This window comes from Asparagus officinalis, chromosome 2 (assembly GCF_001876935.1).
Source record: "Asparagus officinalis chromosome 2, Aspof.V1, whole genome shotgun sequence".
In the NCBI taxonomy this organism is placed as follows: Eukaryota; Viridiplantae; Streptophyta; class Magnoliopsida; order Asparagales; family Asparagaceae; genus Asparagus; species Asparagus officinalis.
In genome coordinates this window covers 15,210,638-15,237,639 of record NC_033795.1, presented here as the reverse complement: position 1 = coordinate 15,237,639, position 27,002 = coordinate 15,210,638, and the positions used below count along the sequence as shown (strand labels likewise).

At 38.7% G+C, this 27,002-nt stretch overlaps 4 protein-coding genes across 4 annotated transcripts; 2 read left to right on the top strand and 2 right to left on the bottom strand.

Annotated features, from left to right (window-relative positions):
- On the bottom strand, positions 6,059-16,603 carry LOC109830366 (PI-PLC X domain-containing protein At5g67130-like). Its single transcript, XM_020397616.1, has 8 exons — positions 16,491-16,603; positions 16,260-16,382; positions 16,034-16,171; positions 8,595-8,693; positions 8,197-8,500; positions 7,202-7,425; positions 7,042-7,128; positions 6,059-6,331 (listed from the first exon to the last, which is right to left on the bottom strand). Exons 1-8 carry the CDS (start codon positions 16,563-16,565, stop codon positions 6,173-6,175), a joined length of 1,209 nt encoding a protein of 402 aa, XP_020253205.1. The 5' UTR covers positions 16,566-16,603; the 3' UTR covers positions 6,059-6,172.
- LOC109829427 (subtilisin-like protease SBT1.7) lies at positions 18,124-21,544 on the top strand. The gene is made up of 2 exons (XM_020396551.1): positions 18,124-18,185; positions 18,880-21,544. The coding sequence occupies exon 2, from the start codon at positions 18,972-18,974 to the stop codon at positions 21,429-21,431; it is 2,460 nt and encodes an 819-aa protein (XP_020252140.1). The 5' UTR covers positions 18,124-18,185; positions 18,880-18,971; the 3' UTR covers positions 21,432-21,544.
- On the top strand, positions 21,735-24,647 carry LOC109830364 (subtilisin-like protease SBT1.7). The gene has a single exon (XM_020397614.1). It carries the CDS (start codon positions 22,008-22,010, stop codon positions 24,441-24,443), a length of 2,436 nt encoding a protein of 811 aa, XP_020253203.1. The 5' UTR covers positions 21,735-22,007; the 3' UTR covers positions 24,444-24,647.
- LOC109830365 (protein RALF-like 34) lies at positions 24,792-25,488 on the bottom strand. Its single transcript, XM_020397615.1, has one exon. The coding sequence runs from the start codon at positions 25,427-25,429 to the stop codon at positions 25,025-25,027; it is 405 nt and encodes a 134-aa protein (XP_020253204.1). The 5' UTR covers positions 25,430-25,488; the 3' UTR covers positions 24,792-25,024.

The following is a 27,002-nucleotide window of genomic DNA, read 5'->3' as shown; positions in this document are numbered from 1 at the left end:
GGGGAATCCTCTTTTCCCCCTCTTCCCCCAACTCTCCTTCTTCTCACTCCCTAACCCAAACCCTAGACCAACTTAATCCACACTTGAAATGTGAAATTTACCCGTTCTTTAATTTCGCTATTTGGTTTTAAAATTGATTCCAATCTCCTAGTTTGGATACAAAGAAGGGGAAGGGAGGGGAGTGATTGAGGTAAAACTAAGGGAAGGGAAATGAAAGTGAAAGGGTGAGATCTAATTAATTGTGTTTGGATATACGAGAATGGGGTGAGAGTAGGGCTGTCCAAAAAGCTCGCGGCCCTGGCCCGACCGGGCAGGAACCCCGCCCAGCCCGGGGGGTTTTGCCTGGACACCCGGGCCGGAACCCGCCCAGCTCGGGTTTTGCCTGGACACCCGGGCCAGATTCGGGACCGGGCTCGGACCCACGAAAACGCGACTGTCCGGACCGACCTGGGCCCGGAACAGTGCGGTAGGGCCACCAAAACCGGGCCGGGCGGCCCGGGCCCGGACTCCGATCCGGTCGCAACGGTCACCAAAGGTTACCGTTGCTGTAAAATAGCGGGCCGTGCTGGCCCGGCCCGATCATAACGGTTAAAAATGGGGTTTTGAACGTTTTCCCCTAAAAACGGTAAAAAACGACTAGAATATGAAGGTTTTTTGGTCATTTGCCTAAGAGGCTGCCTCTATAAATAGATGGATGTTTTCACTTCTTCTCCTCACACTAAAACTCATCTACTTCTCTCTAACACTCCCTTATACAATCTTATACTCTCATAAAATCTATTATATTTTCTAATACTTCTATCAAATAGCTTCCAGATCTGATTATGAAGAGCAACATCTATCTCCTACCGATCCATAAATGAGTCCTCCTACAACAACTACTTCTCCTACCAGTGTTAATCCTAAATCCGGTGACGATGAATCTGCACCAAGAGCTCCTTAAAGGCCGAGATCCGATGTGTGGAATTTTTTAAGAAGATAGATGTCACCAAAGATGAACACGGTAGGATCATCACCCAGAAGGCTAAATGTGCGTTGTGTGGCCAGACTTTCCAAGCTCATCATAATAGCGGCACCAACCACCTCAAACGCCATATAGAAAACACAACAAATGCTAGAATCCTCAAGGTGATATCCGACAATCTATGATTTCCCAATCCTCCTCTTCTGGTAGTCTTGGTAGTTGGAATTATGACGATGTCCGAGCCAGGAAATGCGTAATCAGGTTTATCGTTTTTAAAAATATTCCTTTTAAAGTAGTAGGAGATGATGAATTTGAAGATTTGTTTAGAGATTGTTTTTATCCCGCATTTACAAAATTTTCTCGCCAAACCTGTCAACGTGATATTTTAAAATATTATCAGGAGGAAAAAGAAAAAAAAATAATTTCTTATTTTAAAAATTTAAACCGTAAATTTTCTTTAACTTCTGATATTTGGACATCTAGAGTGCAAACTGGTTATTTATGTATCACAGAATACTGGATTGATGAAAATTGACGAATGTTTAAAAGAGTTATTTCTTTTACTATAATTAAAGAGTCACATACTGGTATTAATATTATAAATTTAATAATTAAAGAACTTATGAAACTAGAAATTGATCAAATAATATTTTCTCTTTCACTAGATAATACAAGTAATAACAATGTAGCTGTTGATTTTATCAAAACAACTCTGTCATTGCCATGTCATGGTAAACTTTTTCATGTTAGATGTATCTGTCATATTTTAAATTTAATTATTCAAAGTATTTTTTCTGAAATTAAACCCATGATAGAAAATGTTAGAACAGTTAATAATATGCATAATGCTTTTGAAATAAGAATTAAAAATAGAAAAAATATTGTAAAAGAAAAAATTATAAGTCCAGACTAATTCCAAAAGATGTTGACCATAGGTGGAATTCTACCTATGTAATGTTAAGTGTAGCAATAGAATATAAAGAAATTATAAATAATTTTATAAATTTTTATGCTTCTAGTTCTAGCTCTGGTAGTACTTATGGAATAACTGAATATGAATGGACAATTATATATAATTTAAATGTGATGTTACAAGTCTTTTATTATGCTAAAATGTTATTATCTGGATGTTATTATCCAACAATTACTTTAGCTGCTTTACAAATTTTAAATATTCAAATTTTTTTGCCAAATATCGTATGGATGATACTTTTATAGCTGTAGTTTTTCAAATGGAAAGTAAATTTAATAAGTGTTTTAGGCATATTGTTCATATTTTTGGTTTTGGGGTTCTTATTGATCCATGTTTGAAGGATATTGGCCTTCAAAGTTTGATACAGTCATTGTATGATTATAGACTTAGATGATGGATCCACCCTTACTGATACTTCTCATCATTTATTTATTAGAAATTATTTTCAAACATTATATGATGAGTATGTAGCTAGACATGGTGTAGCTGCATAACAGTCTACAGCTTCGGCGCTTTCGAGCACAGGCCGAGGTAAAAATGTAAGTTTTGATAGGTATGCAATGGTAGCTGAACTAACCGATGAATCTGAACTTGGATCAGCATTAGATGTTTCTGAAATAGATGAATATTTATCTGCTTCCTTAGTTAAATGTTAAGAAAATGCTTTAGATATTTTATAATGGTGGAGAGTGTATGGATCAGTTTCATATCATATACTTTCCATCATGGTTCGTGACTAATTACTAACACTGCAGGTTTCGACGGTAGCTTCGGAATCCGCCTTCAGCACAGCAGGACGTTTGATCGACGACCATAGGACATGCTTAGATTCGTATACTGTACAAGTGGTGATGTGCTTGCAAGATTGGTGAATGTACAAGAAGCAATCTTAAAGAGGGTTAAGAAAGTGGATGGATTTGCTATTTTTTAGTCATCCCCTCCACTCACTTTACTAACGAAAAAGCATAAACAAATACAATTTTAAAGAGGGTTAACATTGTAATATTCCCCTCCTTGAAAACTCTGTCCAAATCCAACGAGTACTCTCTAGAGTTGATTATAAATATAAGTATATAATTTTAACCATGTGTAACAACATAAGCTATAACAGTTTAAACTCGTAAACAAAAATTTGATAAGCGTAGTATAGATCGAATATGTGAATGGTCATTTTTTTTCATTTAATATATATATAATAATAGTCATTGTTTTGTATCTCTTAAATTACCCTCTGAGCGAATGATTAAATATCAAAGAATTTGATAATCACCCAATCTAACTTGCATAATCTTCTGATAGACTTAAAACAAATTATATAGTTCTTGTCAACGAGAACTGGTATCCTTAAAGCACAACATGTCGTCTTCGTTGTTTCGTTTTTTTCTCGGAACACGTCATGAAACTGTTTAGTCCCACATCGGCCAAGTTCAAGAAAACTTGCTCCTGAGCTCGTATAAGAAAACCCTGTAGGCCGCATCTTAGAAGCATACCTTTCTCGGCCTTTTGGCTAAGATCAAGTGTAGTATCTGTTCTTATCAGTTTAATATCTGATACGTGGGCCATCGGCCCACTATGATATTAAATTAATTTTTGTTGGGGGAGGGTCCATTACAGTAGCTTGCTACTGGGGCCTTCGAGCGTCGCCCTTGCGTTGCACTACTGCATGGGCCTGGCGCACCCCTACCAAATCAAATTTTAAATTTTGAACGGCCTGAAAGTCCTGTTGTTTTAAAATAAGTGTTCGAGTTTAATTATTTCTAACAGAAAAGGAAAATATAAGCTTAACCTTTTCTAATAGAAAAGGGAAATATGAGCTTAATTATTTGTAATAGAGATTGAGAATACTAGCTTTGAGACTTGATGTCGCCAAAACTTATATGAATTTTCATATCAATTATTCGTCATATTTCTTATTTATTTTTAGAAACACAAAACTTTTTAGGTGTTTAATATTTTAGTCAAATTTTATTTGGATTCTTAAACTTTAAAAGTCATTAAAGAAGGTCTCTAACATCTATTCCGTCATCAATAAAAGTTCTTTTTAAAATTTTATTAGTAAATTGACAATATGATAATTTTTTTTTATTTTCCATTTTCTCTGCTGACAGCCCACTAACTCGACCCTTCAAAGTTTTAAAATTAATCACTTAAAGTTTTGCACATTATAAACAGTCTTAAAATTTATAAACTGTTTCTAAAAGTTTTGAAAACTACAAATAACTCCCTAAAATTTTACGAAAGCCCCCAAAACATTTACAAACACCCCCTTAGATAATTTGAAAATTACAAAAACCCTAAAATCATTTGTTATTTGTAATTTTCAAAATCTTAGGCGTTTGCATGTAAATTATTAGGGAGTTATTTTTAGTTTTTGAAACTCTTAGGAGGCTATTTGTAAAATTATTGGGAGGTTGTTTGTGAAATTTAGGGGGTTATTTTTAATACTTAAAACTTTCACAGTTTTTGTAATTTTTTCAATGATTATTTGTAAACATTTTAAAGGGTTATTTATAATTTTTAAAACTTTCAGAGGGTTCATGTAAATCTTTTATGGCGTTATTTATAATTTTAAAAACTCTTGGTGTTGTTTGTAAAATTTTGGAGACTAAACTTTTAGCGGTTGTTTATAAAATTTTAGGGGTCTGTTTGGAATTTAAAAAAAATTCTAAAGATTGTTTATAACGTTCAAGACTTTTAAGGGCTTGTTCATAAATTTAAAAACTTTCAGGCGCAGTCAGTGTCCAGTCAACAAAGAAAAATAGAAATGATAAAAAACTTGTCACATCATCAACTACTAATGGAAAAATAAAAAAAGGACATATATTGATGACGAAATAAACATTAGGGACCTCCTTTGATGACTTTTAAAGTTTAAGGATCCAAATGAAATTTGGCTAAAATATTAAAAACCTATAATAAAGTTTTGTCTTTAATAGATATCTCATGTTGGATTGGTAGGATGGAAGGTGAGGTGAGATGAGGGGAAATGGATTTGCATTTAGCAAATTGACAAGATACAAAAGAAGAGAGAAAATAAACTATATAAAGATGTCCTTCCTCTTTCTCGATGTCTATCCCCCACGATATTACACCTTCCCTCATCTCCTTTTCTTTTCAAATGCCCTACCAAACAGTGCCCAAAGAGGATTTCTACATTAAGGATTGTGGAGCACACAAACACCACAAACACTAACGAGTACAAGCACCAAACAACACATAGAGTTTTCTACGTGGTTTGGCAAAACATGCATACATCGACTGTTTTTTAGAAGGGAAATTTACTAGCTTCACAAACCAATACAACCAATATGATCAACACAATTGATACAAGTTTTGCACAGACAGACTCAAAAATCCTCGCACATGTCACATCTCTCAAGTAATCTGACAACACATATCACTCAAGAGCTCCAAGAGGCCATCATCAAAACTACATCACTCGAAGAACTCGAGAACACTGATCACTCAAGAGCTCTAAGAAAATCCTCCCTCTCACTTAGAGGATGACCTTCCCTCAGCACAACATTCTTTTATAGCCTCCAATTAGAAGTTCAAAGAACTGACCTTTAATGCATTGGTCATATGAGATTTAGGAAGAATCTTTAAATTCTAACCCCAACCCATATATTTTGTTAAGGTGCAAATTCAACATATATTTAAGTTATAAATCTTAAATTTATCATTTCAAGATGTTTTTAGTGTTCTTGATCTAATTCTCTTAAGTTGTGTCACTAAATAAGTTCAGTTTCTGTATATCCATCATTGTAAATAATTCCTACAATTGATTTTGTGGGTTAATAATATTGACTCATTTAGTGAATCTCATGATTAAAAGAATTTTTTGTACAATTTACGTAAATAATAACATGCATAATCATAAAGTGGGGAGATACGATTAGTAAGTTGCAAAAGTCCCCTACTACCAAAATGGTAGAGGATCTCTGTTTAGTCCTCTATTATTCGGCAACATCAATACAAAATAGGCCCAGCTTTAGGATCTACTTATATATATAAATGGTATATGCATATTTTTCTGAAGGAATCCAAAGTCAAAAGTTCAGATAGGAAACAGATATCCTTATCTGACCCTTTGTCCTTTTAACTTATATTAAAAATATTGATTGATAAAGCTTAATGTTTAATCTCGGATTGTTGAGGGATATTTTACAAGGTTTCTACGTAGTTCCAAGGTGTTAAAAGAAATGCAGGAAACAAGAAACAAAAGCAGAGAGAAACTACAAGCTGTACAAGAGAAGGGATGTTGCTATCAACACCATTTCAAACACCTTGCCCTCAGTTATAGATGCAGTATCTGACGTTTTCTGCTTTGCAACAATTGAACTTCCATTAGCAGCCTTTGGTGGCTCACCACATTGCCCATATGTGCCATTTACCTGCTCATTAAAGGGGGGAAAAAGATTTACGTGACAGTAAAAAGATCAGATTCGAGTACGAATCACAGATAAAAATAAAGATACGTCTCTGTAAGGAAAACTGATATTCATATTTGCTAAAATAGAATATGATACGAATAAGATATAAACAGACATACAAAGGATATTAGGAAAAGAAATAACATTGGTCGCATGACACAAGAGATGTTTAAAATACTATTAATTTCTTAAATGCGAGTACATTAATATCATCGACATATTTGAAAATTTTAGACGTTCTAGATCATCAAAACTGATTTCAAATCTACAATATGGTCAAACTGATTATGACTATATGATCAGTATATATATTCGGGTAATCAGATATATATGGATCTCAATATTTTACTTACAAATCTGTATCCATATCCTATTGGGTATGGATATCCTTATTCTAAAGGATATGGATATAGATATATTTGTAGATATACGTATCAGTTTTGCATCCCTAACTCTGACCACACATGTGTGATGTAGCCTACATTTTTGTTAAATTCCAGGCTAACAGTCTCTTAGCACAACAATAGAGAAATTGTTGTCATACAATGATATTCTCAAATGCCTCACAGACTTGCAACTTCACTCTCTGTTAATAATTATTTTATGATTTATGATTTTCGGGCAAAGGAAAATAATAAAATATTTCTAGCAGATAAAAGTGTCAATCAAACCTTGCAGCTGACAATATTGTTGCATCCACAAACCAAATGTCCATTGGCTATATCTATAGCCTCTGGAGATCCTCCTCCATCGCTCCTCTGCATTGAGACGCAATCAAATCTTCATAAAAATGGCTTTAAATCATCAAAGCTAATGTTTATATCACACTACCTTATAGAAATCAACAGCAATGAAGTTAGGCCATCTATCGCCCGACGCATTGTGGCAAGTGTTCATCATGTTCTCAAGAGGAGCCGAATTGTCCTTGCACGACGTAACAAAATCAGGCGTGTCTCTGAAATAGTTCATCAGAACCAAAGACCTTGATTTGGTGTTCATGGTCGATGATTCTGCACGATTTGGGCACGAACCCTCCTTCATCCCTCCATTTCCGTCTGCAAATAGTTAAAGAAACGAGTAAATTCCACAAAATGACAACTAGTATGAACTTTCAGATATTTCACACACAACTATCTTAAAAAATTTTTATTATAGAAAACTATCATGAATTTCATAACCAAAGAAAAGTATCAAAAATTGTTGCTAACATGTTAACGTCTAGGATAAAATGTCTAAAGTATAATGTTTGAATTTATCGACCGACAAAACACATAAAGATAATATAGAAGATACATAAAGTACATAAGGGGTAAATTGTCCTGAACAAGACATACTTTCTAGGGTCAATTGTGACTAGACCCCTCGTAGTATCACCCCATTGTGAATAGACCTCATGTAGTTCTACTCGTGCGAGTAGACACTCTATAGTATTGGCCCAAGTGCGAATATGCTCCCTTATTGAACTTTTTTGACTCTTTTAAAAGCCAAAAAAGATTAGCAATTGGGGATTTATCCTCATCAATAGAACTGTAGGTGGTCTATCCGCCTCCTCAAAAGCTTTTAACGATTTTAAGAGGAAAAAAGTTCACTCAGAAGTTCTATTTGCACAAATAGATTACAGAGATCTATTCACAGGTAACCCTATTTTCTAACTAGCTTCAGGCGTGATAACATACTGAGAAAAATTAACCATATTTTATCTAACAAATAGTTTAGTGCGAAAACACTCCAATCCTATGATAGTTTTGTGAAAGTAACTCTTACGAGAGAAATCAATAACCAACACAATTTATTCACCAATAAATGAGTTTGGGGAAAATGCTTACATTGGTTTTCTACTACATATCTCCATTCATAAGCAATGCCCTCTGAGGCCTCTTTGGAGGATTTGGAAGTGAATACAAGCAGTCTCTGGTTCTTGTTGATCATATCGCTCAACAAAGGCCAATTGCCGCCATTTTTAGGAATTCTTGATACAGGAAACAAGTACTTTGTAAGGCCAGCAGCATTGAAAACCTTGGTGAGACCTCGGGGAGAAGTAACATAATCTTCGATGAATATGGTTATTATCTCCGAAGGGTTTTCTTGGAGGAATGTTTGGATTTCGTTGAGTACGTTGATAACAGGTTGCTAATCGAACGATTATATGCGATTGTTTAGTTAGAAGATTGACAAATGAATAAAGAGAAAGAAAAAGGTTAGTTTTTTGTGAAATTGATCTTACGAAGGCTGTGAAGTTGTAGCATTTCCCACCAAAGGAGTGACACAACCAAATATCACTCTCGAAATCGTACATGTCCAACATTAATCCTCTCACACCATTCTGCATAAAATTAATAATGAATTAAAATTCAGTATATTGTATTTAGTCAATTAGATAAAACGAGAAGTAAAATTACACTCTAACAATGCAACAGTATAATGTTACTGTCCATTGCCAAGTTTTTTTCAAATCATTTTCATATATCTTTCTCAAGGTTCAATATGTTTTGTCCCGTTGATTATACAGATTGATTCAGACATGTCACCAAATTTGACTTTTATTCTGACAAAGATATTCACTTCTGATTTACTCTTGCAAGTCTCAAATAACTTTAAGCAACCATCAGCCTCATTGTCTGACAATATGTAAAAAGATCACCCGAAAAGTAAATAAATTGTCGATAAGGTTCCATACAAAATGACAGCATAAGAAAAGAGATCATGATTCGATCTTTTAAGGTTCATTTTTTTTGAGATTTTGGTGGCTGTTTGATAGCTCAAACGCAGCATGTTATCAATTGGATTTGGGTTGGAGTGCTGAGATGACGAAGGATATCAATATCAAAGAAGTATATTACAACTTAGGGACTCTCCAATATTGTGCCAAAAGAGGATTCAAGATTCTTGTGCTGTGTGGCTATAAGCATTGAGAAGAAAACAGAGGAGACAACTAGAGAAAGAAACAGACTTTAATGAGACACTTGGGTTCAAATGGGCTTTTCTCAGGCAACTAAGCGAACGCATTTATAATAATTATTTGGTCTTATCATTTGTTGATCTTGTGGATGAGCTTGGAACAAACTTTGTGGTTGTTAGAGCATCTCCAACAGCCTCCCTATCTCATGTCCTAGACTAAATATAGAGAGTATGAGGGGAAAAATTGCTCCAACAGGCTCCCTATGTTGGAGACTAAATATAGGGAATATGATTTGGTATTCCAAATTAAGGATAACAAAGTGACTCCCTATATTTAGTCTCAACATAGGGAGCATTGTTGGAGCAACTTCCCCCAAAAGAAATACAAACAATATTGAAACGAATATGGTTTTCTTTGATGATTTGTATTGATTCATAACATCAATATATATACAGATGTGATATATTATAAATGGAAATAAATCCCATGATTTAAGCTCTAATCAGCCAGCACATTTGCTATTATGTAGGATCTGAAATATAGGCATGTTGGCTAATTTACAGGGAAAGATTAAGGGGCTATGATCAAGCTTAGAATCAGCTATCAATTATCCTCATTCAATTCCTTTTCTTCAATACTCCCCTTCTAACTGGTCTGGGTTTGTTGAAGAAGACCAAGTTTGGTTTTCAACACATGGAATTGATCTCTAGGTAAAGGCTTGGTGAAGAGATCAGCAAGCTGCTGTTTGGAACTAACAAAGCGCGTGACAAGAGAACCAAGAGCGACCTTCTCCCTTACAAAATGATAATCAATCTCTATATGCTTAGTTCTAGCATGGAAGACCGGATTAACTGTCATGTGAAGTGCAGCCATATTGTCACAAAATAAAAGTGCAGGTTGTGACTGGAAAATCCCAATATCACGAAGCACAAAGCACAACCATGTGAGTTCTGCAGTAGTTGAAGCTAAGGCTCGATATTCTGCTTCAGCGCTTGACCTGGACACTGTGGGTTGTTTCTTAGCACTCCAAGAAATACAATTTGCACCCAAAAAGGTACAATAGCCTGTAGTAGAACGACGAGTCTCTTTACAACCTGCCCAATCTGCGTCACTGAATCCATATAGATCAAGTGTACTGTGGGCTAAAATTCGCATGCCATGACTCAAAGAACCCTTCACATATCTGAGTATCCTTTTGACCATCTGATAATGAGCATTTGTTGGTGCTTGCATATGTTGACATACGATGTTGACAGCATAAGAAATATCAGGTCTTGTTATGAGCATTTGTTGGTGCTTGCATATGTTGACATACGATGTTGACAGCATAAGAAATATCAGGTCTTGTTAGAGTAAGATATTGTAAGGCTCCCACAAGACTACGATATAACTTTGCATCAGAGAATAAATTGTCACTTCCTTGTGAAAGGGAAGGTTTTGCTACCATTGGTGTCGCAATGGGTTTACAATCACTCATGGAAGCACGATGCAACAATTCTGAAGCATACCTAGTTTGAGAAAGAAAGAGTCCTTTGGCATTTCGAGTAACTTCAATTCCAAGGAAGTAGTGCAAAGGACCGAGATCCTTCATGGAAAATTTTGAGTGCAAGTCATGAATCAAATCAGTAATGAGGGAATCCGAGCTACCTGTTAGGATGATATCATCAACGTAGAGAAGCACAATAAGTACATGATTATCATGATGATATACAAACATTGAAGGATCAGCAACGCTGCAATAAAATCCACAATTCAGTAAAAATTCACTGAAACAGTCAAACCATGCTCTCGGTGCTTGTTTCAGTCCATATAATGCCTTTATAAGACTGCAAACATGTCGAGGACGTAAGGGATCAACATAGCCTGGTGGCTGCTCCATGAAAACCGGAATATCAAGATTTCCATGAAGGAAAGCATTCTTGACATCAAGTTGTCGAATTGTCCATCCACGAACAACCGCTACAGTGAGAACAATGCGAATGCTTCCTGGTCTTATCACAGGGCTAAATGTCTCCATAAAATCAACACCTTCTTCTTGATTGTACCCTTTCGCCACCAATCGTGCCTTAAGACGGTCAAGAGTACCATTTGCTTTGAGTTTTGTCTTGAAAACCCAACGACACCCAACAATATTCATTGTTTCTAAGCGAGGAACTAGATCTCATGTTTGATTTGATGCGAGAGCTTTCATCTCCTCATCCATAGCTAGCTTCCAACCTGGATGCTTGAGAGCAGATTTAACAGTACGAGGCTCAGAAGGAATATTGATGACAGTGAGATTAACATATTTGGGATTAGGCTTGAGTATGCCATGTCTTGAACGTGTCACCATGCCATGAGATTGATCACTAGCCAATGGTTGAGCATTATCTTCCTCTTGTGGAATTGAGGACCTTTGTTGCGCATCCTCCTGAGATTCCACAATAGAAGAGGTTTGTTGCCCATGGGTCTCCAGAGAAGTTTCTTGTGCTGGAATTTGTTGAACATGAGCTTCTTGTTCTGGAGTTTGTTGAACAGAAAATTCTTGAGAATTATCATGTTGCTCAAAATCGGTAGCTTGAGTATGGGTAGTAGAAGAATCTCCAAACATCCTTGCTCGTTCCAATCCACTGTCAGTGTTAGAATCACTTGGGAAATTATGAAGCGAAGTTGCAGTAGTATAGGGCTCCCCTTCACCTTGTGCTACACGAGGAAATTTAGAATTGACAGCAAAAGGAAAATTGGCTTCATCAAAGATCACATGTCTAGAGATGTAAACACGTCCAGTAGGAATATATAGACAACGATATCCCTTATGTTTGTCACTGTATCCTAAAAATACACATGGCAGAGATCTTTTATCAAACTTGTTAGAAGCATTATGCCTTAAGTATGGATAACAACATGCACCAACATGGCAGAGATCTTTTATCAAACTTGTTAGAAGCATTATGCCTTAAGTATGGATAACAACATGCACCGAAGGTTCGGAGAAAAGTATAATCAACTTGCTTCTTGTAAAGTATTGCAAATGGAGATCTCATGTTAAGAGTTGAAGAGGGCAAACGATTAATCAGGAAATTTGATGTAGTAAAAGCTTCAACCCAATATCGACGTGGAACTGAACTATGTAAGAGCATTGCAAGTCCTAATTCAACTATATGTCGGTGTTTACGCTCAACAACACTATTTTGCTCAGGTGTTCCAGGACATGACATTTGATGTTTAATTCCATAATTAGCCAAGTGCTCCACAAACTCAGTCTTATTAAACTCTCCTCCACCATCTGACTGAAAAATTTTGATTTTCTTGTCAAATTCATTCTCAACCAGTTTATGAAATTTCAAAAAAACACCAAAGAAATCTGATTTTCTTCTCAAAGGATAAAGCCAAGAATATCTAGAAAAATCATCAATTAACACAACATAATACTTGAACTGTTGTACTGAAGAAAGAGGAGCAGGTCCCCACAAATCACAGTGAATCTTTTGTAAATGAGACTCTGAAATAGACTTTGAAGAAGTAAAAGGAAGCTTAGTACTCTTGCTTAGCTGACAACTTTCACATAAACCATGGAAACTTTTATTGACTCTAATAAATTTATTCTTGCACAGAAACTGAAGTACTTGTTGATTAGGATGCCCAAGCCTCCGATGCCAGACTTCCTCATTTGCTACTTGAGATCTGTTAGAGAAAAAAGCTGAACTTGGTGGCTTGTCCAAGGCATACAATCCTCCTCGCTTAGTTCCCATTGCTAGAACCTGTCTTGTCTTTAGATCCTTGATTGCAAAGTTATTTTTGTCAAATTCAAAATAACATGGATAGTCTTGAGTAAGTTGAGAAACAGATAGTAAATTTTTCTTAATATCTGGCACAACTAGCACATCTTTCAGAGGAATATCATGTGAACTAGTAGAAATGTGACCCACTCCAATATGTGAAATTGGAAGACATTTTCCATCTCCAATCATAACAGAATCACTACCATAATAAGGCACCAAAATTTGAAGCTTACCAGGATTATCAGTGACATGAGCTGAGGCTCCAGTATCTGGATACCAATCTGTAATTTGTTCTTCTGTCAAGTGAGTAGCTGCCATAGCATGTGGTAGTTCCTCTGCTTGATAACTATTGTTAAAACGATGCCAACATCTCAAAGCATCATGCCCAACCTTTTTGCAGATTTGACAAACTAGTGAATTGGGACGAGTGCTGCTTGATTGCTTGTTTGTTGAAGATTCAATGCTGCGAGAACTTTGATTTGAAGGAGAGAATCCTCGCCCCTTGGAAGTAAAAGAGGAGAAACCATCACCATTAGTATTGTAATGTTTAGAAGGAGAGAATCCTCGCCCCTTGGAAGTAAAAGAGGAGAAACCATCACCATTAGTATTGTAATGTTTAAAATGATTTTTGTTACCTCCATTATTATAACGATTTCCTCCATGTCGATGAGATCCGCTGTTTCTTTGTGAGATGAAAGCCAATGACTGATCTGAATTAGATAGACTCTTCTTATTACGTAATTCAAAGCTTTGCAACAAGGGAACAATCTCAGCATAAGAGGGCAGTGGAGGGCGAAGCATTGTTGTTGTGAAAGCTTCATACTTAAGACCAAGGCCTTCCAGCAATCGATATACCTTTGTGTCATCTGAAACTGGCTTTCCAATAGCATTCAACTGATCACAAATAGACTTGAATTCTCTCAAATAATTAGCCAATGGTTTGGTCCCTTTCTCAACATGTTGAAGCTGAGACATTAATTCAAATTCTCTTGCAACACTACTTTGAGTAAAATGCTCAGTTAAAGCATTCCATACCTGGGCTGCTGTTGACAACCCTACGGCAAGGCCAAGAACATCTTCTGAGAGAGTCCCTATGACCCATGATTTCACCAGTTGATCTGTGCGAACCCAGGAAACATAGGCTGGATTTGTTGACTCCTTCTCTGTGCCTATATCATTTATGGCTGGAGGAGCAACTTTTTCACCAGTTAGAAAACCAAGTAAGTCCTGAGATTCAACCAGAGACATTACTTGTGTTTCCCACAACAAATAATTATTTTCATTGAGTTTGAGTGTGACAAAATTGGCAATGTTGATATTGGAGGGAAAGGGATATGTGTTTTGGGAAGACATGGCTGAACAAGAGAAGGTTTAGTGTGCTCTTGTATAGCTCTGATACCAAAAAGAAATACAAACAATATTGAAACGAATATGGTTTTCTTTGATGATTTGTATTGATTCATAACATCAATATATATACAGATGTGATATATTATAAATGGAAATAAATCCCATGATTTAAGCTCTAATCAGCCAGCACATTTGCTATTATGTAGGATCTGAAATATAGGCATGTTGGCTAATTTACAGGGAAAGATTAAGGGGCTCCTATATTTAGTATAAGACATGAGATATGGAGCCATTTGGGAGCATTGTTGGAGCATTTACTCCTTATTTGGCTCCCTGTTTTCTAAGATGAAAGATTTGCTCATCAAATATAGGGAAAATCTAAGATCACTCTTGGAGATGCTCTTATATCTTAAATAGTGAAATTTATACCCTATAAAAAAGCTCGCAGATACCGATATAACTAAAAGCAGTTGTCTACTCATTAAAAACCAAGGAGAACTAGACTATCACTCAACTTCACAAATTAGCATTTTATACAAAGAAACATAGAAGAAGAAACATATGAAATTAGCAGAGGAGAATACAATCACACACCCAGTGACAAAAAACCAGTTCAACTACTTCAATTATTAACGAGGAGGAAGAAGTTTTAAGTCAAAAGATATAACCATCCACGTGTTTCTCTATTTTCACATTGGCATACAACCGGCCACCAAGTCTTTATCTTGACCACAACTTCCAAAAATAAATAAATAAATAAATGAGTAAAAGGACACCAAATTAGGTGCTAGTCATTATTAAGCTAATTATATGGCATAATATTTAAGTTAAGCAAAAATTAGATACATTATAAGCCATCATAATATTTAAGTCTAACCACATGTTTCTCTATGTTTTCACATTGGAATGACAACTGGCCCCAAGTCTTTTATTTTTCGACCAAAGTTTAAAAAGGGCCAAAAAAAAAAAAAAGCCAATATTCACACCCTTACTTTACGAAACAAATGACCTCTTGACCAATCGCGTGTAAGTTAGCACCCTGCCTAACGATACGCTACCGTCTACGGCAAGGGGCGCAGGTTATCGAGCGCCCTAGCGTCAGTCTGAAACAAACACGAGCACACCGCGGTTGAAAACGAGTAGGATGCCAACACGTCATTTACCGTATCCGCATTAAAATTCGTGCAAAAGAATATCCGAGCGCGTTAAGAGCGGTAACCGCACATCAGAGTGGGGTGTTGGTGGCCGAAGATTAAGGAGCATGTTTGCATACGATCAATTGCTATATATACATTATTTCATGGTAAGTTGCACATAAAATACCTAGTTTACAATACATTTACCGAAATACTGTACATACATATATATATATATATATGGTATGATACGCATACGTGTTGTAACAAGTAGTTAGGGCCGTATGATCAGAATACCGCATAGAACGGGATGATTTATACCATTTACAGGTGGTTTAGAAGAATAAATTGAAAATTGTGATTATTTAATTAACATGGTAAATCGCCCCCACTCCTGTACTCCGTGCTTACGATAAAATTTAGTAGTCTAAGAAAATAACTCTGGACGCTCGTGTAGTCGTGTTGCGTTCAATACTATTGTTACGGGCCAATTAATGGTGAGGGGTAAGCTGCTTACGTTGAGCTGGGCGGTGACCGTATCCTGCTGGTTGGTGGGAGCAATTACGGGCGTCCCCGTGAGCGACCTCTGACCGAGCCTAGCGAACGAGTTGTGCGTCGTCAGCCAAGAGTACCGGTTAAACGGCAGATTCGCCCCCTGAAACTCCCAAATTTGCATATATATGGTCACCCTCCAAACGATAAGCGCTAACAACTACGAGGGGGGTTTTGTGCAAAAAAGTGACCTTGGATTTGGGGTCTTCGGGCCGGACGCGGGTGCACCGAGGCAGGACGTTGCCGTCGGCGACGCAGGTCTCGCAATGCAGACCCGCGTCGCAGCTGCGGTCCGCTATGCATGTGGACCCCATCTGAGTAAAACAAAAATTTTTTTTAGAGAGAGAGAGAGAGTCATGAGATTCAAAGTAACAAAAGGTTTTAGAGAGAGAAAGAGGAAGAAGTTAACAATAGAAAATCACCTTTGCAGCGTGAGAGAGATTGAAGGTACATACTGCTAGTAGTAATGAAAGAACCGGCAATGGAGATCTCTGCATAATCCTAAGTTAGAGAGAGAGAAGAGAGAGAGAGAGAGAGAATGAGAATGAACGAATGAATGTATCAAATGTTTTTTGTTGGGATTCAAAAAGGGGTAAGCTTCAATCGCTGCGTATAGTGGCAGTATCGTAATTATTGAGGGTTTCGAGGGTAAGGAATGATTTTGAGTGTGCTGAAAGGATACGCTTGGTTATGTTTTTTGTAATTAGTTTTGTGCACGCGTGAATGTCTTAACATTTTGCATACCCTTATATAAATAATGTTAGGGGCACACCCCCTAACACACCACCAACCACACCCCCCTCTCTTATCGCTACAGTAAACCGGGTCCTACATGAGATTTTAAAAATTTTAAAATCCCATGTGGGGCCCGGTTTACTGTAGCGATGAGAGAGGGGGGTGTGGTTGGTGGTGTGGTAGGGGGTGTGCCCCTAACACCACTCCCCTTATATTTTAGCGCTTGTGAACAGTTTTAGTATTCGAGAATAACAATAATTTTAATTATTTTCTTTATAATTAGAACGGTTAATTCTTAATCTTTCTAAATATGAGTATTAGTAAACCCCTTATTTTGAGGGATTAACTCATTTTAATCCATCTAGAGGGGTTAGCTTTTTTATGTTTGACAAATTATGGAGGGTTAACTCACTTTAACTCTTGTATAGATTTTTTGTATTTGGCGGGTTAAGAAGGGGTTAAGTCTCCTTAACCCCTTACTTAACCCTTTGCTAAACAGTATATTAAGTCTCTAGTCGTCGTGAATTGCACGTCTTACTCAAAATTTGTCCAATTTTTTTGCAGCGGTGTTGTTAAAACTTAAATTAAGGGAAAATAATTGAGAAAGCTCATCGAAAATCTTACACACACACACACACACACACACACACACACACACATATGTTTAGGGCCTGTTTGTTTCACCAATTTTATGGAATAGGAATGGTATTTGGACCTGACAATGGCGTTTTCGTAATTAATGGATTCCAAATGAATCCTAATCTTGAGTTTGGTTCAAAAAAAATTTATAGAATTGCTAATCTATATCTATAAAGTGGCTCAAACAGTGTATATTTCAGGAAATCCAAATCCAGTCCATTTGCTAGGAATTGGGTGGAATTTCTGACACCTCTCCTTTTTTTTATTCTGATTCCTAATCCTTTGGGTGAAACAAACATAGAATACAAAAAAAATAGGATTCCATAAAACTAAAACTTGTCTATAAATTTTTTATGGATTAGGTTGGAATCCATAAATAAAATAGGATTCCTAATCCTATTGCTACCCTCTATTGAACCAAACAGGCCCTAAACATAGGATATAATAGAATTCATTGAAAACCTCAATAATATATGTTTGATCCATAAAGAGGAAACGCAAGCGGCGCACCTAGAGCAGCTTTGGGCTATGATTGGGCCAGGCTTCTGCTAGTTCTAGATAGAGCCTGTTTATAATGAGTGGGCTTTGCGTTTATTTGTATTTATTTTTTTCCTAATTTAGCTTGCCTGTAATCTTTTAACGGATTTTTAATGGAAAAATATCACACAGAGGGCCTCCCCATAGGAATCCATACAGAGGGGGAGAAACATGTTATAATTGTCACAACGTCAATTTGAAAGAAGGTAATCCCTAATCATAGATTCATATACTATTTGCACAAAGTTCAGTATTTTGCTTGCATAGATAATTTATCTAGCTGCACTAGTTTTTGCATATTGCCTGCATTGATTTACGAATTGATAGGTTATTTTTATAAGTGTGGATAGACCCTCTTTACTATAGTCAATTGCCAATTGCAGATAAACCCATGTAGTTCTATCAGTGTGGATAGACACCCCCCACCCCGAAGTGAACTTTTTTTTTTGGACTCTTTTTTATTGGTACAAGTGGAACTACAAGGGTCCTATCCATAATTGGGCGATAGTACAGGGGTCCACAAAAATCAACCGTATTCACTCTCTCCTCCAAATTGTCAACACACTTCCAAATAGTTTTCAGAAAATAAATAACCTCTCTACTATGCAGGCGTGCCAAAACTTCAAAAGAAGTCGGTTGTTGCTCATAGAACCAGTACGGAAACAAGAGAGATTATTGCGTTTAAACTTTTTCTTACGTAAAAAAATTCTAGCACTATATATGGTATTGCAAAATAATGCAGAAAGAGACTTCAGTTTCTTAATAAATAAAAATAAAAATAAACCAAAAACTGGTCCCTTTATTGTTTAAACTTCTAACACGAGGACACCATAGAATCAAATGATCCAAAACGTAGACGGCAACAGTCGGCTTGATAGTTTCTTAATTTTCTCCATGCAGTCTCAGCTCCTTGCTTTTGATTTTGCTGGAAATGAAACGAATAAAGTTCGCATATGATTCAATAAAGACCCGATCAAGGAGCAATCTACTAGATGGCTGGTTCTACCGCTGGACGGTTAGTCATATGCTCTGCTCTTGCCGGCCTCGCAACCTTCGCCATTATTTATATCCTCCTCCATTTCCAAACTATTCAAACTCAACCATTAAACATGGATCATGTCCCTCATTTAATGAAGATCCTCGTAACCTCCCTCTTCTTTCTTCCCATCTCCATCTCAACGCCAAACAATGATCGCAAACCATACGTTATCCAAATGGACACCTCCTCGAAGCCTTCTCCCTTCTCTACACATGAGAAGTGGTACACCTCGATGCTCACATCGGTATCAGCTGAATCAGAAAACATCGATACCCTTCCTCCTACACATCTCTATACATACAACCACGCCTTCAATGGCTTCAGCGCCGTTCTGACCTCGTCCCAACTCCAACGTCTCAAACAAGTTCCGGGCCATCTCACAGCAATACCCGATTCCTATGCCACACTCCACACGACCCACACGCCAAAATTCCTCGGCCTTAACCCTAGATCAGGCTTATGGCCTAGCTCGAAATTCGGCAAAGACGTGATCATAGGGATTATTGATACCGGAGTGTGGCCCGAGAGTGAGAGCTTCAACGACAGAAGAATGCCACCGATACCCACAAAATGGAAGGGCAAATGTGAGAATGGAACCGATTTTAGTCCTTCTTTGTGCAACCGAAAACTCATAGGGGCTCGGTTTTTCAGCAAAGGACTCAAGAGTCATGGTTTTAACATTTCGCGGGCTGATGACTATGAATCCCCTAGGGATTTCTTCGGTCACGGTACACACACATCATCGACCGCAGCAGGGGGGCCCGTTCGTGGAGCCAGCTATTTTGGCTATGCTGAAGGAACCATGATGGGTATTGCACCTATGGCTCGTGTTGCAATGTACAAGGCTCTGTTCTCTAGTGATGACTTCAAATCAGCAGCCAGCGACGTGCTCGCTGCGATGGATCAAGCGATAGAAGACGGTGTTGACCTAATGTCACTATCGCTTGGGTTCTCCCAGAGCCCTTACTATGAGGATGTGATTGCTATCGGCGCTTTTGCAGCGATGGAGAAGGGAATATTTGTGTCGGTGTCCGCTGGAAACAGTGGCCCTCGTGCTTATACTGTGATCAATGGTGCTCCTTGGTTTACATCAGTTGGTGCAGGAACAATAGATAGAGACTACACCGCCGCAATAGCCCTAACCCTAGGTGACACCAAGAAAACTATCAAAGGGCGATCGGTTTTCCCAGAGAACATATTCATATCTAACATGTCGCTCTATTTTGGACACGGTGATATCAACAAAGAGTCCTGCAGTTACCTCTCACTAAACCAAACCGAAGTCGCTGAAAAGGTTGTGTTCTGCTCAAAATCCACTGCCACGAACCTTACCGATCAAATGAGGGAGATAGCCAGAACAGGAGCGAAAGCAGCGGTCATCGCAACCGATGTAGGACAGTCCTTAGACCCTGAAGATTTCTACATGCCTTACGTGACGGTAACATTACGAGACGGAGAAATCATAGAGGGATACGTGACAGAGAATCCAACGCCGACGGTGGATATAAAATTCATACTGACCGAACTCGGTACAAGACCAGCTCCCCAGGTCGCCGACTTCTCATCCAGAGGACCAAGCAGCATCTCTCCTGGGATCTTAAAGCCTGATATACTAGCTCCCGGTGTTAATGTACTGGCTTCTTGGGTTCCGAACAGAGGATTTGCGCCGCTTGGTGATGACTATCTAATGACAGACTACGCTCTGTTATCAGGCACATCAATGGCTTCGCCTCATGTGATTGGAATCGCGGCGCTGCTGAAATCAGCGCACCCGAATTGGAGCCCAGCGGCCGTTAGGTCTGCAATGATGACGACTGCGGACACAACCGATAACACTGGCGGTCAAATTAGAGACATGGGCATAGGGAGAGCGGCGAGCCCTCTTGATTTCGGTGCTGGGCATGTAAACCCTAACAAGGCGATGGATCCGGGTCTGGTTTATGATATCGTGCTGGCTGATTATATGGATTTCCTCTGTGGGCTCAATTACACTAGTCTACAGATTGGGGCTATTACTACGAGATATGGGTATACTTGCACGAGAGCCAATCTCGACCTCAATTACCCTAGCTTCACCGTCATCCTCGAAACTAACTATTCGAGCAAAGTTTTCAAGAGGGTTCTGACGAACGTTGGGGGCTATCCGACCAGTTATCAAGCGGCGATCAGCGAACCGGAAGGGATGAAGGTGACAGTTGAACCTCAGGTGCTGCATTTTGAAGGGAAGGCTAGCAAGCAGGAATTTTCAATGAAGGTTGAAATTAACCTAGAAGATGTTGTTGGAGGGAAGACAACGGATGGGGGCTATATTGGTAATTATGGGTTCTTGAGCTGGATCGAGGTCGGAGGAAAACATGTAGTTAGGAGTCCAATAGTTTCTGCTTTCGCTCCTACAGGAGGAGGAAAGCATTAACTTTACCCGCGCTCAAATTCAAGGGTAATAGCCCTCAGCGTTGTCGGGGGTTGAAATGATAGGATTTATGTTACAGCCATAAACTTTGTCGGGCTAAGTTGTTAAATAATCTGTGTGATTAATTAATGAGCACTTTTCTGGTTATATGACTTGAAATCCGCAGGGTTAAATGACAATGAATCAATTTATCATACTTCAGTAATGGCCAACATACTTCTATCCCAATTTGCCAATTTCAACTAGAAATCAAGCTAACTCTTTAACTAGCAACCAGAAATCTATATGTTTTACTTTTGGGTTAATTTCACAAAAGGTCCAACAAGATTTTTCATTCTTAATGTGTTCGGCACTTGGAATAGTCAGCCGACCCGTATCAAAAACTCTTGATTGTTTAACCCCAGATGGAATCAAGGAGAAACATAGATACCGATGATAACAATGAATCCAAAGCTTACAATGTGACCGTCTGCTTGGTAGTTTAGTTGCTTCTCAATATTGTCACAGCTTCACCTCTTGCTTTCATACAAGAAATGGAACAAAATAAGTTCTTATACAATTCCATGGACTCAAAGCATTATGGCCTGTTCTGTCACTGGACGGTTATTTATATGCTCAGCTCTTGCTGCAGGCCTTGCAATCTCGCAGTTATATATTCTCCCTTTTCCAATTCAAACTCAACCATTAAGTATGGACCAAACCTTCCATTTAATGAAGCTCCTCATAATCTCCCTCTTCTTTCTTCCAGTCTCAATCTCATCATCAACACCACAGAATGATCACAAACCATACATCATCCAGATGGATGTCTCTTCGAAGCCTTCTCCCTTCTCGACTCACGAAGAGTGGTATACTTCAATGCTCACATCACTATCAGCTGAATCAGAATCCCTCGACACCCTTCCTCCTACCCACCTCTATACATACAACCATGCCTTCAATGGCTTTAGCGCCGTATTATCCTCCACCCAACTCCAACGTCTCAAACAAATTCCAGGCCATCTTGCAGCGATACCAGATTCCTATGCCAAACTTCACACAACCCACACGCCAAAATTTCTTGGTCTCAACCGTGGATCAGGCCTATGGCCTAGTTCAAATTTTGGTGATGGTATGATTATAGGGATTATAGACACTGGAATTTGGCCCGAGAGTGAGAGCTTCAATGATAAGGAAATGCCACCGATACCCACAAAATGGAAGGGGAAATGCGAAAATGGAACTGACTTTAGTTCTTCCCTCTGCAACCGAAAGCTCATAGGAGCTCGGTTTTTCAGCAAAGGCCTCAAGAATCAAGGCCTCAACATTTCACGGGGCCAAGATTATGAATCCCCTAGGGATTTCTTAGGTCACGGTACACATACATCATCGACTGCAGCAGGTAGGCCCGTTCATGGAGCGAGCTATTTCGGCTATGCTGAAGGAACCATGATGGGGATTGCACCTATGGCTCGTGTTGCAATGTACAAGGCTGTCTTCTATAACGACAATTATGAAGCTGCATCAAGCGACGTGCTGGCTGCCATGGATCAAGCTATAGAAGATGGTGTTGACCTAATTTCACTCTCACTCGGGTTCTTCAAGACTCCTTACTATGAAGACGTTATTGCTATTGGAGCTTTTGCAGCGATGGAGAAGGGGATATTTGTGTCTGTGTCTGCTGGTAACGGTGGTCCTCATGCTTACACTGTGATCAATGGTGCTCCTTGGTTCACATCGATCAGTGCAGGGACAATAGATCGAGACTACATTGCCACAGTAACCCTAGGTGACACCAAGAAAAAAATCCAAGGGCGATCAATGTTCCCAGAGAACATATTTTTATCTAACGTATCACTTTATTTTGGCCAAGGAAATGTCAGCAAAGAGTCCTGCAGCTATCTTTCTCTAAACCAAACCGAAGTGGCAGAAAAGGTTGTGTTCTGCTCAGAAACCGTTAATGATAACATCTACACTCAAATGATGGAGATCGACAGAGTAGGAGCCAAAGCAGCAATATTTGCTTCTGATATGGGACAATTCTTAAACCGCAAAGATTTCTACAGGCCATATGTAGCGGTGTCGATACAAAACGGAGACATTATAAAGAAATATGTAAGGGGAAGATCAACGTCAACGGTGGATATAACATTCATATTGACTGAACTGGGCACAAAGCCAGCTCCTCAAGTTGCCTACTTCTCATCCAGAGGACCAAGCAGAATCACCCCAGGGATATTAAAGCCCGATATACTAGCTCCTGGAGTCAATATCTTGGCCGCTTGGGTTCCAAATAGAGGATTTGCACCAGTAGGTGATAACTATCTAATAACAGACTATGCTCTTGAATCAGGCACATCAATGGCTTCACCTCATGTGATTGGTATCGCAGCGATGCTGAAATCAGTGCACCCGAATTGGAGCATGGCGGCCATTAGGTCTGCGATGATGACAACCGCAGATATAACTGACAATACCGGCGGTCAAATTATAGACGAGACCACAGGGACAGCAGCAACACCTCTTGATTTTGGTGCAGGGCATGTAAACCCTTCTAAGGCGATGGATCCGGGTTTAGTTTATGATATCGGGTTGGATGACTACATGGATTTTCTCTGTGGGCTTAATTACACGAGTTCACAAATGGCAGTTATTACTAGGAGACCTGGGTATGTTTGCGCTAAGGCCAATCTTGATCTCAATTACCCTTCTTTCGCCGTTATCCTCGAAACTAACCGTTCCAGCCAAGTTTTCAAGAGGGTTTTGACAAACGTTGGGGGTTATCCGACCAGTTATCAAGCAGTGATCAGTGCGCCAAAAGGGATGAAAGTGAGAGCTGAACCTCAGGTGATCAACTTTGAAGAAAAGGATAGCAAACAGGAATTTTGGATGAAGGTGGAAATTAACTTAGACGTTGTAGACGAAGGAAAGACAATAGAGGGAGATTACATAGGTAATTATGGGTTCCTAAGCTGGATTGAGATCGGAGGAAAGCACGTGGTTAGGAGTCCAATAGTTTCCGCCTTTGCTCCTTAGTGCTCAAATCAGAGGGCAACAGTCCTTAATGTATCTGCAATGGTCTTATTCTGTTCTAACATAAGTTGCTGAGTTTCACTAGAAGGAACTCGACCACCAAATGGTAAATGTATCTTCATAGTTTTAATTTAAGTTAAAACACTTGGTGAAGAGATCCAAGGATGCAAAACTTCACAAATCACCCATGTATGATCCATCACAACGCGACAACAACAACATGCAATGCAAGAATCAACACCCATAAAAATGTGCACATAACATCAAAGATACCGATCGAGAACCTCCACAAACGCCTCCGAGCACATCAAATATCTACTAAAGACATACAAAGCATAGAGATCAATGCCATAAATTAAGCCTACCAACATGCATAAACACCAGCATGACGATATTCTAATAAGCGCCATCAGAAGAACAACCCTTTTAACACTAACCCAACAGCATCTAATCGCAAGAAATTGGCACGATACCACACAGCAACAAACACACTTCATCCAAATTAAATGCCCAACAACCAAAACACCTAACATGCATATGTAGTTTATAGATCAATCAAATAAAAATGGGATGGTGGGATCGGATCACCTCCGGCATTGAGTAATCCTGCTGCAGCCTCTAGAGTAAGGATGAGCAGGCCCAGAGGCTCTATAGCAGTTGTGGGTGTAGTAAGATCTCCCAGACCTCGGCGGGCACGGGATTCTGTTGGCGGAGAGAGCTCCGTAGGAGATGTAAGAGCGCCTCCGATACCAAGACAGGGACCTCCTTGCGCCCTTAATGGGGGGAGAATCAGACCCAAACGCTTCAGGGTCTTCAACGTCGTCTTCCTCGGCTCCAAATGGGTAAGCTGGGTACATGGAGTGGGCGTATGGGGGCCATTCAAGAGTGAGGTTGGTTTCTTCTACTTGCGCTCTTGCTAGCAATGATGGGTTTTGAGCGTGAGGAGCAATGAGGAGGAGGAGGAGGAGGAGGAGGGAGGAGAGAGACATTGGGAACCGTGCGTTTGAGAGGGACACTGAGGGAGGCGAGGGAGGGAGAATTAAAGAAAGGGGAGAACTTTACATGAGAATTCACGTGATAATCTGTAATTTGCAAATTCAGACCACCTGAAAAACCTTTTGCAGGTCCAGTTCTGATAAATCCTACCCCGGTTGATCAAGGGAAAAAGTAGAAGAGATGCCTATCATGTTTATCCAGACAAAAGGAAAAGTAATCCCAATAATAAGCAAGAAATAAGAGAACAATTCCAAAATGAATAGTTTCGTATCTTCTTCTCATAATTTTTTTTTTATTTTATCGTTGTACTATTCCGGGCTATTTACACTTGAAAATGAAGGTTATGATCGCTGATCGTTATCAATAAGCTGGCAACATTGTATTTCTTTTGTCTCTCCTGAAAAATATTCATTAAAAATATAAATGAAAAAAGCAAGAGCTAATGATCTACCATATTGAATGAAAGTGTTGTTATTCTATGAGTTTAGATTTTGGAGGATTAATGACACAGGCTCATTTGTGCAAAAAGTTATATTGAGCGCAAGAAAATTCCATTACATGGGACCAAAGAAGCATATCTGAAGTTCGAGAAGGCCTTTTGTGTAAATTTGTCAATTGCAGACAGAACGGCTGGGGTACTCACATGCTCACCTTTCTCTGTGCTCAGGGCTCCCAGCTGTGCATGTGCAGCGGGTCCCTGATCAGCTGTCTTCTGCGGAACAGCATCTCTGCTGGTCAGTCCAATAAAGTAAATTGTGGGGCCCACACAACACAGGACTATATCTCAAAGACACGTCGCTGTAGAGTCGTAGATGGTGATCGAGGCTTTACAGCTGATCCTAAGGACCTGTTTGGATTTGTAGGGGTGAAGGGAAGTTGGAAACTAAGAGAAGGGAAGGGAAGGGAAGAGAAGGGAGTTTCCTTCCCCTTGGTTACACCCCAATTTGGGGGGTAACAAATTTTATACTATTAGGGAGGTGAACCAAGGGGAACTATGATGAATTAATTTCACCTTCTAAGTATTCCCAAACAAGGTGAATGGAGGTGAATGGTTTCCCTAACTTCCCTTCACTCTCATTCCCCTCAATCCAAACAAGACATAAATAAATAAATACGCGGCACCGTGTATAATGTGCCCCCAGTGCCCAGCCAATCAATTTAATGTTCTGACTGGATCTGGTTATTTCCGGTAAGCTTACCCCTTCATCGTTTCCCATTGCTGATGTAGACTGATTAGGGTTGCTAAACAGTATTCCTATATATCCGTAACTGTATCCGTTAGGATACGAATATGGTTACTCAAATCTATAACGGATAGGATATGATTACGAATATGGTTTTATAGTGAAATACCTGTATTCGTATACGAAATATCCGAATACATATTAGTCATACTCTTACGATAGTTTCGATTCGTAGATTATGGATTTGTGATTAATTTTGATAATCAAGATGCCTAATCTTAACTTTTCAATTATAATGAACATATTAATGAATTCTTTTGTATCACATGAACTATGTTTTTCTCTATACTATCTAGTTTTCTCATATCTGTTTTGTATCCGT